At 38.9% G+C, this 16,476-nt stretch overlaps 1 protein-coding gene across 6 annotated transcripts in view; it reads left to right on the top strand.

Moving 5' to 3' along the window:
- The window catches only part of ABCB4 (ATP binding cassette subfamily B member 4), a 70,864-nt gene that overhangs the window by 32,989 nt on the left and 21,399 nt on the right, over window positions 1-16,476 (top strand). For 3 of the 6 annotated variants that reach the window (XM_012450869.3, XM_064380432.1, XM_012450870.3), the window contains 3 exons: window positions 4,243-4,404; window positions 8,872-9,042; window positions 11,782-12,513. In XM_012450869.3, coding sequence (XP_012306292.2) covers window positions 4,243-4,404; window positions 8,872-9,042; window positions 11,782-11,964 — 516 coding nt within the window. In that variant the 3' untranslated portion in view covers window positions 11,965-12,513. Of the gene's footprint in view, window positions 1-4,242; window positions 4,405-8,871; window positions 9,043-11,781; window positions 12,514-13,478; window positions 13,584-15,631; window positions 15,710-16,476 lie in introns of those variants that run through there. The other 3 variants (XM_012450871.3, XM_012450872.3, XM_012450873.3) reach the window with 2 other exon arrangements.

Below are 16,476 nucleotides of genomic sequence, written 5' to 3' on the forward strand. Positions count from 1 at the left end.
ATCCTCTTCCCAAACCTCATCGTACACAGCTAGGGGAATCCACTTGTGCCTTCAATAGTCTGTCTAGAGATGTTGGGAATCTCCTCAGCCAGATGTGCAGGTTCATTAAGTAAAATGTCTTTCTTCCAAGTCACTGTAGGAAACATCTTTGTCAATTTTTCCAAGGTTACTTAATGAAGATGCTCCTTTTCTATCTTCTAATGGCAATTTCTTTACTCTTCTTCCAATCTCCACTAGCAGTATTATCACCTTCTCAACCACTACCTACCACTCAATCCCAAAGCCAATGTCACATGTTTTAGGTTTTTGTTACAGGAGTATCCCAACCTAATTACTAATTTCCATATCAGTTGTTTTAAACCAAGAATTTAGTGGCTTAAAATATAATTGTATTGCCCACAAATCTGTGGGTTGGTAGAGTGGTTTTTCTGTTGGTCTTGCCTAGTCTCACTTCAGCTCAGGGTCACCTGGGCTGGAATATTCAAGGTGGCCTCGCTCATGTGCCTGGCAGTTGGGGATGTCCCTGCCCTGCCCTCCCCTCCCCTCTCTCCTCCCCTCTCCCCTCCCTTCCCCTACTCTCTCCCCTCCCCTTCTTTCTCCCCTCCCCCTTCCCCTCCCCTTTCCTCTCTCTTTCCCTCCCATCCCCTCTCCTCTCCCCCCTTTCTCTTCCCCTCCCCTCTCCCCTCCCCTTCCCTCCCCTCTCCCCTCCTCTCCCTTCCCCGTCTCCTCCCCTCCCTTTCTCTCTCCTCTCCCCTCCCCTTCCCTCTCTCTTCCCTTCCCCTCCCCTTTCCCCTCCCCTTTCCTCCCCTATCTCCTCCCCTCCCTTTCTCTCTCCTCTCCCCTCCCCTTCCCTCCTCTCCCCCTCCTTTCTTTCCCTGAGGCAGCTTGCTTTTCCTCCCTGAAGCCAGTCATCCTCCAGGAGGCTAGTCAAGCTTCCTTTAACTGCAGTTCCAGGGTAACATCTGAAGATGGCAAAACAGATGAGCTGTGAGGTCCCTTGAGGCCTTGAGGCCTGGGCTCCAGAAATTGCAGAAGTCAATTTCTTTACATTTTCTTTGTCAAAACAAGTTACAGGGCCTGCCCAGATTTGAGGAGGCAGAGAAGTTGGCTCCACCTCTGGTAGGAGAAGCTGCAAAGTGTTTGTGGCCATATTAATCTACCATAGTTGCTATGAAAATTGTGTATAATCTACACTAATTGACTCCATACTGCAAGGTAACTACTCTAATATTTTTACAGACAATCAACTATACCTTTGAGGATAAACCCTTTATTACTCTATCCCCAAAGATGATACCAATCAGTCAGTTAGTTAATCGCTCTAACTTACAAGCCAACTTTACTTTTAATGATGAAAAGTTGAATTTTATAAATTGTAGTCTTGTCTTTGAGGACCATAAGGATATACTGCTACTATATCTACTGTTATTTCTACCCAATTACCCATCCTGGAAAAATAATATTTTTCTTTTGTGGATCCTTTTACATTGATCAATCCTTCCATTGTGTGGCACCAGCTTACTGTAGCTAGCTACTTATTTTTATAGAAAGAATAAACCACCCCCAGGAGGCAGAATGAATAAAAAGATACATATTTGAATCTCTCCAACAGCCCAGTGCATTGCACATAGTAGAGGCTAAATAAATATTTACTAAATTGAATATGCTAGTACAGCTCATGGAGAAAATATATATCTGCATTAAAATAAATTTTAATAGTAATGACCCTATTAGCTTTTGACTCAATAGATAGCAACTATTTGTCAAAATAACTAAAATGCTATTAGGTATAAGATCTTGAAGAACGATATAATAGCAGATTTGGTATTTTGACTGTCTTAAAGAAAGCCGACACAGTTTCATACCTACACGCACACTCCTGGTCATGGTGTTATCATAAAAGAACAGGAAAATAACCAAAATGGTAATTTTTATACAAAGATTCCAGAAGGTTTCATTTGACACTGTTTTACCAAAGTTCCCGAAAGGCTAGTCGATTAGTACTCGCTTTGTTTAGGCCTGCCTTTCATCCTTGAACATCCCAAATTAGTCAAAGGTCTGAATTTCATATAGCTGGTGTCCCTGAATCTAGGATATTTATTTGCCAATGTCCTGTCATCATCGGGGTGTCTGAGAGCTCTAAAAAAAAAAAAAAGAAAGAAAAACAACTCTTTGTGTCAAAGCTCTACTTCGGCCAACTTCTCTTGGTCAAAGGTGACAGTTGCTTACTTTTAAATTCATGAACACATACTTTATTTCTTTTACATGTCGATCATTCACTCATATATCTGACTCCAATTCCTTTGTGTTGATATGTTGACATATCATCAACCTATTATCATCATCCTGATAACGGTCATTGTTTACAATTTATTCATCACTATTAGCATAATGAATATAATTACAGTAGTAAATTATTTCTTATATTCCTTATTATATATGAACTGAACCCAACTTTCATATGAGTAACTATTCATGAGTGCTTCTTTGGGGCTTGTATACTAAAAATCAAAGAATAGTCTTAAATGTTATCCAAGAGAGCTGTATTCTAGCCTCTCTCTGTTTTCAGTGATTTTTCTCTTTTACATTTATTTAAAAACAATTGATTCATCTGGATTAATTTTAGTATAAGGACAAGTAGAAATGCCACATTACTTTTTTGGGTGGCTACACAATTGTCTCAATATCATTTATTGTATAATTCACCTTTTCCCTACTAATAGATAGTACCATATTTATCATAATTAAATTCTTAAAGGGTTTATGTCTATTTTCTGGACTCTCCATTTGGTTCTATTTATCAAATCACCCATTCATGTGCTAGCTTCCCCTAGGTTTTACTATTTTAATTGCTGTAGCTTTTAATGCACTAGTATCTGTTAGAGGTATTCCCCTCTCATGACTCCTCTCATTAACTTCTTTTTCAGAATTTTCATGGCTATTTTTAAAAAATTGAGATATAAATTACATACCATAAAACTCACCCTTTAAAAATGTATAATTCCAGGGTTTTTAGAATGTTCACAAGGTTGTGCAACTATCACCACTATTGAATTCCAGAACATTTTCACCACTTCATAAAGAAACCAGTCACTCTGCATTCCACCCTCACTCTAGCCTTTGGCAACCATGAATCTACCTTCTGTCTCTATGAATTTGCCTATTCTTAAATATCTCATAGAAATGGAATCATACCATGTGTCATCTCTTGTGAATGGCTTCTTTCACAATGCTTTCAGAGTTCATCTATGTTGTGACGTGAATCAAAATGCATTCTATTTTATGGCCTAATAATATTCCATTGTAAGGATATACCACAGTTTGTTTGTTTGTCAATTAATGAATATTTGGATTGTTTCCACTTTTTTGCTATTATGAATCTAGCGTCTTATTTTAAATTTATATGTTAACCACCTAGATGGATTAGGCTACTCTCTAATAACCATCCTAATGATGTGGTTTGATTGTTTCAGAGTAGGAGTGATCTTAAGCTATTGGGTAAAAGGGTTAATGAGTGTCAGAAAGAGTAGCCATTATTAATGACATAACATCAGTACTTTTATTGGCATTATCCAGGGTTTAAATGCCCATTTATAAATCCACCAAGCAAACATATGAGGCCGCTAAACTAGATAGGCAGGTGATTTGTAGATTTTAGCATGCATAAAAATCACCTAGGGCACTTGTTAAAGAGCAAAGTTACTTGTCTTACTCTAGAGATTATGCTTTGGATGGTTTTTGAACCATAATTTGAATCCTGATCCTGAGGTACATTTTCACCTAACTGCCTGCTTTCAGTTCATCAGAATTAGTTAAAATCAGGCTCTTCAAAAGGGTCCCTATAGCAGTGCTCTGGAATAGGTTGTCACTTTACAACAACTTCCCTAAGAAGTTTCTAGTAATGTCTCTAGCATTCCACTTAACTTAGAGCTAGGGCTTCTCAGACAAGTGTGAAAACCCTGAAGAAGGATCAAGCCCTTGTTTTTCTTAAGTAAACACTACCATAGGTTTCTAGAGAAATCATCTGTCCTCCGACTGAAGGTGTTAGCCACTTGTCTGGTCCCAAATGCGAGTCTCACGTTTTCATAAAGAGTGATGCTTTTACCATAATCACACAGAGATCTGGAGTATAACCTACTCTCTCACCATCTATAAACAGCATTCACCCGTGTTTAACTGTGCATGTTAATTGACAGTATGCCAATACTGTAACCCTGATGCACCATATTTTTGTTCTTCTAGGCCAGAGAAGGCCGGACCACCATTGTGATAGCACACCGACTGTCTACGGTGCGAAATGCAGATGTCATTGCTGGGTTTGAGGATGGAGTCATTGTAGAGCAAGGAAGTCACAGCGAACTGATGAAGAAGAAAGGGGTGTATTTCAAACTTGTCAACATGCAGGTACTTGCTTTCCAGGAATTTGCTCCTCAATATAGTATTCTTTAAATTATTAAAATGTGATCCAGTGAATGCTATACTGAGCAATAGGAAACTTCAAGAAGATGCCTAAAAGTCTATATTTGAGACTTTAATTCAGAATCTGTAAAGTGGTGACAGGTGAGAAAATAGGGGAAAGTGCCAGAAATATCACGGATGTATTCCTTAGGACAGCGGTTCCTAATTGCCTGGGGAATGTGGTCAAACTGAAAGGTCTTTTCTACCATAAGATTAGGGATAATCATGGTTTTGGGAGTCAGAGGACGGGAGAAGTGTTTCACACTTGTCCAAGGAGTCTTGGCTCTGAGTTATATGGAATGCTAGAGACTTTACCGGAAACATTTTAGGGAAGTTGTTGACAAGTGACAGCTGTTTCCAGAGCACTGCTCTGCTATAGGGTTCTTCTTAATGAGTCACGATCTCTAGTGGTTGGGGGAGGTCTCATGTGATCTAAAAATGTTTCCCAAATAATCCTAATAAGACCCTCATCAAGATCCATGGCTCTAGGAAGTGAATAGTTTGTCTTTTAAAAGAAAAGAGCAGTCCGGGCATGGTGGCTCACACCTGTAATTCTAGCACTTTGGGAGGCCAAGGTGGGCGGACCACCTGAGGTCAGGAGTTCGAGATGAGCCTGGCCAACATGGTGAAACCCTGTCACTACAAAAAATACAAAAATTAGCTGGGCTTAGTGGCATGTGCCTGTAGTCCCAGCTACCTGAGAGGCTGAGGCAGGAGAATCACTTGAACCCAGGAGATGGAGGTTGTAGTGAGACCATGCCGTTGCACTTCAGCCTGGGTGACAAAGTGAGACTCCATCTCAGATGAAAAAAAGAAAGAAAGAAAAAAAGAAAAGACCACTCATTCACTCTAGTTCCTAAAACAGGTTGTATTGATAACTATTGGTTTTTCTTATTATTAAGATATTTTATTATACTCAATCACTTGAGCAGCATTGCAGATTAAATAACCTAAGAATATTTTATTCTATGAACAGGTTCTACTTGTGAAAGTATATACATTTACTTTGATACAACTGTGATTAGTATGTACACACATATTTTTGTTCTTTTTTCTTAACATTTCAGATGTACGTCATCCAGATACCATTATTTTAATGGATGCTCAGCAGTCCATTTTAGTAATGTGTGAAATTTGTCATTTTTCTAAAGTTAGATATTTGGTCTGGTTCCAGTATTTCTCTGTTCTAAATATTGCCACTGTGAGCACAAGTAGGTCAAAAAAGATTGTCAAAATTTTGCCATTTTTCTGACAAATAACTTAACTCTTCTGAGTCTTCATTTCTACATTTGGAATACCAAACCTACCATGAGAGTTTGCTATAAGTTAAAAAAATCTGAATATTTGTGTGCTAAAAAAACCCCACTGAAATGTTTAAAATGGTGAATTTATGATATGTTAATTATATTTCAAAAATGCTGTTGTTGTTTTTTTTTTAAAAAAGCCCCAGCACAAATTAGATGATGATAAATGGTAGTTACTAAAATTTGCAAATTCCCCAAAATGAAAATATCAAATGAAATGATGAAAAGTTTTATAACTCAGGCTTGCATTTGCCAGAGAGTGTTCTCCAGCAGGAAGGAATCAATCATAGTGTCTTTGCCAAATGCTACCATATGGCCTACCCACCATAAAGGGTCTTAATCATTTCGCTAGTTAGGAATACATATAATGTTACTTTAAATCCATTTTAGTTTTAATTTCATGAATGGTTACCAAGGCTCTGTGATCTTGCCCATAATGACATGTTGAATCCTCAAGTGAGATAACCACTTGGCTGTCCTATTGCCGTAACCCCTGTAAGAATGACCTCTGCTTCCATTAGGACTTGGATTGGGAGACTGCCAAAGAGATACGGACAGCTCTGACCTTTCTATATCATTTCCAAGTTTACTTTCTTGGGAAAAGTTGTACATTTGAAGACTGAACAGGGAGTGGTCTGGTGTGATAGAAACTTGTCACCAGTTAGACAATAGCCTTCAGCAAGTCATTTAACCAAATTGGGTTTTGGTATCTTCACTTGCTAAATGAGCAGGGGATGAGGTAAGATGACCTCTGATGTTTCTACCAGCTCTGACATTCTGTGTGTCTCAGCGCCTTTGAGTGGCTCCACCTGGGTTCCCCCACATTTCCCACTTCTAATTTGAGATTTGCCCTCCCTCTTACTTGGCGAGGTTGGAGAGTTGAGGGAAAGACCCACTGTGAGCCTGAGGGCTCAGCAGGTGCTCAAGCTAATGCAGTGCTCTTTTCTCAAGCCTCGAAGACCAACCCGGTTTTCATTCAACCTTGTTTTGGTTTTGTTTCTAAGAAAAAGTATCACTACTTTTCCATTAGGTAGGCTGTTGGCTCTTAATTGTTTTTTTAAGTGTATCTTAATTTTTTTCTGATTATAAAGGTAATACATTCTTGCTTCTAAAAATTCAAGCATTTTTTAAAAATCCAAATATGTATATTCTAGAAACTTGAAAGTCATCATAAACCAAATCCCTACAAATAGCCACTGATAACCATTTCATATTTATTTTTCATCTTTGCCAGCCTAAAGAGTTAAACAGGATCTCCAGATTTAACTGTCTATGAGATTGAGCTTGTTTTCACATTTTTTATTGTCCATTTATATTTTTTCCCTCTGTGAAAGTATTTGTTTTTGTATTAGGACACTTTTCTATTGTGTTATTCATAATATTCTCACTGATTTATAAGAATTCTTTACATAAAAAGGAAATACACTTTTCTCTTGCATGTATTGGAGAGATTTTCCCCTGCTTTGTTCCTTTCAAATTCAGTTTATTGTGTTTGGCTGCCATAAAGAAGCTTTAAAATTGCATGTAATTAGGTTGTCAGTTTTTTCTTCCATGTCTTAGGGATTTGAGATTGTTCTTTGAAAGGATATTCACCCCTATTTCCTTTCAGCATTTATTGTTCTATTTCTTACAATTAAGTCTTTGAGACAACTGGTTGGAAGAAATGAGGAGTATTAGTTTTAAATATATACTTTTTAAAACCTGGTGGAAAAGTGGCTCTCTTGGCTTGAAGCTCAATGACCTTTCAGCTGAAACACCCAATATCAACAAACTGAGTGCTTTAGGTGAGGCACAGAAAAAATACTATGAAAGAGACAGGTAATGTTCATTTGGTCATAGAAGGAAGCTAAAATCTGAGTGGGCTTCTTGGAAGAACTGTCTGTTGAGATGGACCTCTTGATAGCATGGATGAGATTACAAAATGAGGAAAAGTTCCAGGGAGGCATTCATGAGAGGTGGTCTGGTTTGACTTGACATGAGTTAGATCTTTGGGGGTCCAGGTTTTGTCAGGTTGTGGGAAGCTGGGGATGATTTTGAGCTGCCCTTTAGGAAAATAAATCTTGTAGCAGTGTGGGAACAAATGGCAGTGAGAATGCAAGGGATCAGTTACAAAGTCTGTAGCCCAGCTTGGATTTTGTTGAGAGATGGTATAAAATCGTTTCAAATAAGGAAGCCCACCAAGCAGAACATATCATTGCAGTGTGGTTCAAGGCAATATATGAGCACATGGGCAGTGTTCTGTCAGATGTTGAATGAGCAACTAGAAGACTAAGAGATCATAATTGGCTATCGTAGGTACAATAAGGCATTAGCCCTAGGATTGGGTTCAGGGCAGGACTTGAAGGGAGGAGCAAGAACAAGATACTACTACAAGGACTAAGACCCTGAACACTCCATTAAGATGTGTACTTGGACATGGAGGAAGCAAATAGGGAACCAGACCAAAGTCCAACTCCAGCAAGGCTTGATGTTCCCTCACCCCTACTAGGCAGTGAGCTAGAGGTCCTTAAAACACCTCTCCTCATCCCCATTCCCATTATTAAGAGAATCGATCTCAAAGCCAACAATGAGGCTGAACCTGCATGTTGGGTCACATGGGTTGAGGTGTGCGTCAGAGCAGGACTGTGACGAAGAATAATGACCAAACCCAGTCAGTTGAGGAAGACAGTTTTCCCTCCCGTGGGTAGTGACCAGGCCCTTTGATTCCACTTTCCTTGTTTGTGGCTTTAAAAACAAGCCTTGGTAGTGTTTCCATGTACTCTTCTTCCCTTTCATGGTGGCCGTGACTTGTTCCCTGGTTTATTGCATATTGAGGAAATTCCTATATACTTTCTGGATTATGAAAAATGTGTCTTTCAATTTTTAGAAAATATTCTTATACTCCAATTTTCTTACTGTTCAGATTGTATTTAACCTTTCTATGCTTCTTTATAGTTTTCTAGTTATCCTTGATTGAGAAGCAGTTAGGAAACCTAAAAAGCTTGACACATGTAATATTCAAAATTGCTTTATGATTCAAAACTTGGAGGTTACATACATTTGGTCACACACACACACACACACACACACACACACACACACTCTCTTTAATGTCTTATTATTCTTTCAGACGTCAGGAAGCCAGATCCAGTCCGAAGAATTTGAACTAAATGGTGAAAAGGCTGCCACTGGAATGGCTCCAAATGGCTGGAAATCTCGCCTATTTAGACATTCTACTCAGAAAAACCTTAAAAATTCACGACTATGTCAGAATAGCCTTGATGTGGAAATTGATGGACTTGTAAGTTGTTTTTCACTTAACTCTTTTACTTTGTAGTTTTGCTACAATTGTTGAAATTCTTAGCCTTGAAAATATTTTTCAGGCACAGATGACTGCTACTATGAGCCATACTCTTTGTAAAGAAAAAAAAAATTCAAACTTTAAATGTATTTGACAATGAATTGAAATCAGTTCCAATTAAAAATGGAGTTTCAGGGGGAGAAAAAGATCCAAAAAAGTAGTCTTTGTGCTAAGATGCTTAATATTAAAATTAAATCTGACATTCATCTTTGAGATCCAGAAGTAGTAAGACTAGTCCAAAATGAGAGGCTCTGATATTTGCATACTCTACTGGGTACGATTACATTTTATTATCTATATTAAGAAACCCAGAATAGCATCTGTTTAAGCAGATTAAGAGTTTTATTTCCGTTTCACATACAAAAGTCTTAGAGGTGAAAAACCCAGGGCTAGAATGGTAGCTCCACAGTCCCCATAGATACAAGCTCCCTTCATCTTTATCTTCACTACGCTGTCATCACGTTCCCATCCTCAGGGTCATTTTATGATCTAAGGTGGCTCCTGAAGCCCTGCCTATCACATCTGTGTCCAAGCAGCAGGAAGAAACAAAGAGGTTTTCCAGAAGTCCCACACAATACTATTACTTACAAGGCATTGGTCATAATTTAATCACATGGCCATACCTAACTACAAGAGAGTAAGGAAAATTGAATTTTTTTTTTTTTGCTACTGTATGCATTGACACTCTAAATTAAATTGGAATTCTCTTACTTCAGAAAAAGAGGAGAATGGTGAGAAATAGCAAAATTGGATTTAGGAGATTATTAATTCCAGTTAACATATAATTTTATTTGTTTACTTATTTTTAATTTTATTTAAAATAAAATTAAAATAATTTAATTTTAATTTTAATTTTATTTCTTGCTCTGTTGCCCAGACTGAAGTGCAGTGGTGCAATCTCGGCTCACTGCAACTTCCACGGGCTCAAGTGATTGTCCCACTTCAGACCCCTGAGTAGCCGGGACTACAGCTGTGTGCCACCACAGCCAGCTAATTTTTGTGCTTTTTGTGGTTTCACCTTGTTTCCCAGACTGGAACAAATAATTTTATTATAGAGAGGGAATCCATTCCAAAAAAAGATTTCCTTATTTCAAGATATGGTTTTGATAGACTTTGGTGTTATTTCTTGATGATGGCTGAGTTTATTTTTACTCTTGTGTTGGCTTAAAAAAACTAATCCTACCAAGAATTCATTACATCTGTTTTTATCTGCACATGTTATTACTTACTGCAGAAATTAGAAGGACTCTCTTAGAGGTCTTAATCTTGGTATATTTCTAGAAAGGAGAATAACAATTGTACCAATTCAGAGCTTTGTTATCATAAGTAAGATGAGCAGTTTCCCCTCTTTTGCCTATGGAAATATCCACCTTTCATTTTCTCATTTAAGAGTTATTTTGCTATCTCTTTAAACTCCAGTATTTTACAAGAGCACATCTCTTGAAGAAACGCACAGAGAAGAGGGGGAGGCAGGAAATGCTGCAGTTAACAAGTTTGTCTCAAGTCATCATGGGGAATAGACGACGTGCCAAAGGAGAGGGAGAGATTAAGTCTGATCAGAGGGAGCTGGGTAGACCTGTTTGCGTGTGCTGAAGAGCAGCAACCCAAGAAAAAGATTTGTTGATTATGCTGGAGATAGAGAATTAAAGATAATGTTAACTAGGGAGGAAAAAAAAAGCATGAAATACAGAAAAAATGGGTAATTTGAAAGAAGGCTAAGTAGAACCTACTTTTACATTCTCTTGTTTTATAGAGATATGAATATAACCTTTCTCAGCGACCTCAGGCCTTTAGGATTCCATAGTCACATCTGTCTCAAGTTTAATGTTAAACTGCTTCTACCATCAGAATATTCTTCTTTATGAGATCTAAATCCTGCATGCTTGGCCGACATTTAGTTCAACATTTGCTGAGAATCTTGTATGTGCTAGGAATTGGATTAGTTTCTAGGAATATAAAGACATAGTCTTTACCTTAAAAAAAAAAAAAAAGAGATACTAGAAATGGAGATATGTAAACAAAACAAACAAATCACAAAACAAGCTAAGCTGTGAAATAAGAGAAGTCTGCCCAGGGAAAAGTGATAAGAGAAAAGCAATGTTATTAGTTTGGTTTTGTGAGTTGGGAATATGGCACAGAAAAGTCAGAATTGTGGGATGAGGAGGCCAAGCCCATGTTCTCTAGTTAATAATGGTTTCCTACATTTGCAAAGATGTTTATCCATCTGCTCAGGTGTATTGTCTCATTTGACCCTGACATCATCCCTGTTAGAGAGGCAGGACTGCATCGTAATATGTGAAAAAAACTGCAGCTCAGCTCATGTGACCCAGCCATGACTGTCACACCAACACAGTGTTGTGTAACTCTATGGCTGGATACCAAGGCATTTGTGCCCAGATCCTGATACCTCACAGTCTGCTGAGGCTAGCATAGGAATGGGCTAAGCACACCATGATGATCGCTTCTTGGCCAAACAACTCATACTCAGCTTATGATGTGTAATCAGTGAACATTGTTAACATTTTATAACATACTGTCCTGCTCTGTAGTAGTTTGCTGGTCATTCTCTGTACCTAATTTGCAAGTCCCTTGAGGGCAATGGCCATGCCTTTTCTATGTCCACAGACTCTGGTAACTGTTGTGTCATCACCAGTTTGTCCTGATGTTTATATGTTCTAGGAAGCAAATGTGCCACCAGTGTCTTTTCTGAAGGTCCTGAAACTGAATAAAACAGAATGGCCTTACTTTGTCGTGGGAACAGTATGTGCCATCGCCAATGGAGGACTTCAGCCGGCATTTTCAGTCATATTCTCAGAGATGATAGCAGTAAGTCTGCAAACATCACATAACAGCCTGAATTAAATCAGTTTATCAGCTGCTGCTTCTCCCAACCTCACTGACTGGCTCCATTCTGGAATTAAGCAGCCTTAAATTAAACTAAGCCAAAGTCCTTAAATCCCTTTTGAGAAACGCTGTGAGGGAAAAGATAAGTAGCCTTTGAATCACTCCAAGTTATGATAATGAAATTATAAAATGTAAAATCAATGAAGAAGGCATTCTAATGAGCTCTATTCATTCGGGTAGAACTGGTGTCACACAATGATCCCCAATCTGTTTGTGTAGAGAAGCTGGTACACATCGCACAGGGAGATGGAGAGAAAGTGGAGCAGGGAGGGGTTAAAGTCACAGAGTTTAATAAGAGTCCAGGCACTGGGTATAGACTGGCCTCATCCCTCAATAGCTTTCGGTACCTCAGTTTCTTCATCTATATAATAAATCTACCTCATAACATGGCTGAAGATTAAAAGAGATTGTACAGGTCACTAACTGGGGGATATTTAAAGGAAGTTATCACAAATATAAAGCCTCCATCAAGTCCATGAAATCCAGAATCCATATTGTATAACCTTAGTCAACCTCTAACATTATTGGAGACCTTGTTGAGGATAAATAATTCTCCATCATGTTATGAGTTTATTACTTTTGTGATGTTGGACATTGGTCCACAATTAAGAACAGAAGCCAAAAAATAAATAAATTAGAAAGGATCCTCCAAATCTTTTAAAGTTTCAAAACAAAGCAAGCTCTGGCTCTCTTGCAATTCAAAGCAACATGGACTGTATATTTTGGGGCATCTCTCTGCCAAGTACTGCTCCAGGCACTGGAGATACAGCGGTACACAAACAAACCAAGTCGTGCCCTCAAGCAGCATGCTTTCTACCAGGGAAGACGTGCAGCAGACAAACAAACAAAAAAATAACCCCGCAAACATATAACGTGTTGAGGAATAACAGGTATTTTAAAAGATGGGTAGGGTGATAGAGGGCCATTAGCCAGGGGTGCTGTTTCAGATAGGATGCTCAGGAGAGGCCTCTCTGGGCTGAAGCCTGATGGAATGAGAGGTGGAGGGCTGGGGCAGGGAGGAATCAGAGGGAGCAAGGAATACATAGGAAACGCTAAGATGTGCAACCACTCACAATCCTTATGCAGAATTTCAGCCTATGTTAATAATCATGCAGCCCTAGAATTCATAAAGTCAGAAAGTAGAATAGAGATTACCAGGAGCTGGGAGGAGGTAGGGAATGGGGAGTTGTAATGATATCAAGTTTGGGAAGTATGGGAAGATGAAAAGTTCTGTAGATGGAGAGTGCTGAGGGTTGCACAGCAATATGACTGTACTTAATGCCACTGAATTATATACTTAAAAATTGTTAAAATGGAAAATTTTGTGTTAGGCATATTTTACCGCAGTTACCCACACCCCACATATTTGAAGTCTAGTTTTAAACTTGTAACACTCAAGACACTATTTATGGGGGGAATGAACAAGGATCAATCATGTAATCCAAGTGGGCATTTTAAATATTCTTTTGTAGATTTTTGGACCAGGGGATGATGCCGTGAAGCAGCAGAAGTGCAACATGTTCTCATTGCTTTTCTTATGTCTGGGAATTATTTCTTTTTTTACTTTCTTCCTTCAGGTAGGTACCCATGATTTGCCTTTCTCATCAGGTTTATAATTTAATTAGAGAAATTAGTTTAAACCTAATGGAGCTTCCAAATTCTTCCACTGAAATGAATTCCAAACATGATTGGCATAAAGCTCTACTGGAGGATAGACTCCTTATCAGGAGGAACTGTGACTTCCCTGTGTCCTAAATTATATTACGTTACAACTTTACCCTCAACAAACATTCATTACCAAGGACCAGGAGACCTCAGTTTACAGCAGAACATAAGAGTAACTTAAATTCAGCAGGTTACAAACTGGGAAAATACAGTCCAATAGCATTCTCTTTCCTGTTGTTACTCTTTATAGAATATCAAGTAACTTCTCTGATCGTTTCCTACTTATTGATGAACTATTTGAAAGAACATAATGTTTTGCATTCTAATATTATAGACCTACCCAAAATGAACTAGTCAAAATCTCTAATTGTACTTTTCTACCTAGACGTCTCTTGAATTTCTTTTGTCTCTTTAACCCAGTGGGCATCACATAGGCCTTTCAAATGTAATACAATCCATTAAGTCAGCAAAATAGTGTTTCCTAGTCTTGCCAGCATGCTTCTCTTTTATTATTGTTGAACCAATGGCAAAAATAAACCAAGCTTTTAATTTAGAAATCATTGCCCTGCTAGTAGCAACCCAATGATCTGATCCAGCCCCAATCCGTGGCATGCTAGGAAGTGCGGCTAGAAAAAATGTGTTTCAGGGGCTGCAGGAACAGTGGGCTAACGTATAGCACTATAGTGCCTGTAGCAATCTCCCAGCAAACGGAGGGGGAGGACAGTCTGGTGCTGTACAAGGAACACCTGGGGCCCATTCACCCCGTGCACTCATCACCCATCCCTCTGGCTTAGTAAAGAGTTCTGATGTGCACTCCCCCAAGTGCCCTGGGCATGGCTACCCCAACACTCACACTGTGGCTGGAGACTCACACATCCCAGGTGCCCCTGAAGTAAACCCAGCTCTGGGCATCTGGGCTCCTCTCCAGTTTGGATGTGGTAATTAGAAATAAGGAAATTGTTCCAAAGAGGCAGAGGAAGGAAGAGTACCCTGTTCCTGAATCTGAGTGCAGGTGGAGCTGTGACCAGGAACCAGCATACTCATTTGGATCTTGCTTCTGAGGACATTCTTTCTCTACACTGCATGAGCCAAAATGAATTTCTGTGTAGGACTTTGTTAATTCTGTTTGCAACTGCTTTATTGGAAGTAGTAGGAGCACACTGAAAGCTGTAGTCAAACGCAGTATCTTTGTCACTGAGATGTTGTCCTTCAAAGTTTTGAAAAATAAACCTGTTTAGAATGGTTTAGAAGCCAGAACTGGACACATTTAAGATTTTTGGCCTTTGATTCTAATGCATACTGATGATTTTGCAGCACATGAATTTGACATTGGGGCTTTGAATTCCTACTTGGTCCTAGACTTTTGTTATTTGAATAGTTGATTAACATACAAATAATGTAAAATCAATGTGAATATATGCACCTGTCAGAATACTAGCAGCTGTTACCCACACAGCAGGTGGGTTTGGTTGCTTGCTGGGTTTCAACCCAATGACCACATCCAGGACGATTTAGCAAGAGAATTTTATAACTTGTCACAAGTAAGGAGCTCACAGGGCATGGTTCCCAAAGCAGTATCTCCCCAAGCTGGAGGCTGCTTCAGGTTTTATAAGGATATGGTAATAAAGTGTAATCGAATTGGATCTTGCAATGCGGTGATGCCAGGAAGCACCATCTGACTGGATCCTGCTGTGGGGTGATGTCAGAGGTTAATCTGATTGAATCCTGCCTCCTGCCATGTGATGTCCGCTTCTTGATTCAGTCCCTGATACTTGGTTCAGAGCACTCAGGTTCCCACACTTGATTCACCTGGGGCTGCTCAGATTATTAACATGACTTGAGGGTCCATGGCAACTGCAAAACAACTCATAACTTTGCTACGTAAAAGTTGAACAAGATTGGTCTGGTGCAATTACATACATGAAGATGAAAAGAGGTAATAGCCTTTTTTCTCAACCAGGGCTTCACATTTGGGAAAGCTGGCGAGATCCTCACCACGAGACTGCGGTCAATGGCTTTTAAAGCAATGCTAAGGCAGGTAGGTGTGTGCACTGGAAAGTGCCTTCTGGTTTTTCACATTTCTTCCATGTTAAGCTTCTCACTCTCCTATTGGTATGTTGATGTGCATATTTTCCCTTCAGGGTATTCATGTAAGGATGGAGCAGAGTCCTGCAAACTGTCCTGGTCCTTCAAGATCTAAAGACCTCTTATGGTTTTTTTCATAGAAATAGGCTTCATTTGGATAGCTTTGGCTTATTCTGTAAATATCTTTCTCCATGTAGACACTATCATCTCAAAGACCTGTGTCTGCTTTCTGGATCCTATGTAGGCCCTGGTGAGTCCATTGAGACTCCAGGATGCCTTTAATCCAAGAAAAAGCTAGTTGGTAGCATTTAAGCTCATGTACCACCATCTACCGTACTAACTGTAGGTATTCTCAAATGTTAATAATTGAGTTTTATTTTTCATTTGAGGTCTATTTTCACATTAATTCACTTGTTTGTTTATTCAAACATTACTTATCATGTACCAGACAGTGGGCTGGTGGCTGGTACTGTACGATGTATTAACTGCTCTCCTGGTAAGTTCACGTTCTAGTGCATGACATGGGAAAATGTGCAAACATGAATTATCTATTCTTATAGAGAATGCCTAAGAGAGGGCCAGAATATTATCCATTCAATTGACAGGAACTGATTCTATTTCTATTCACAAAAGGGCACATAGCAGATAGTATATTCTGATTAAATCTATTTACAAATCTTATTTCAGTATCTTTTAAACTCTATGCAGGAAAAAATTATT

Source organism: Aotus nancymaae, unplaced genomic scaffold (assembly GCF_030222135.1).
Source record: "Aotus nancymaae isolate 86718 unplaced genomic scaffold, 86718_ANA_hifiasm-v0.15.2.pri h1tg000025l, whole genome shotgun sequence".
Lineage (NCBI taxonomy): Eukaryota > Metazoa > Chordata > Mammalia > Primates > Aotidae > Aotus > Aotus nancymaae.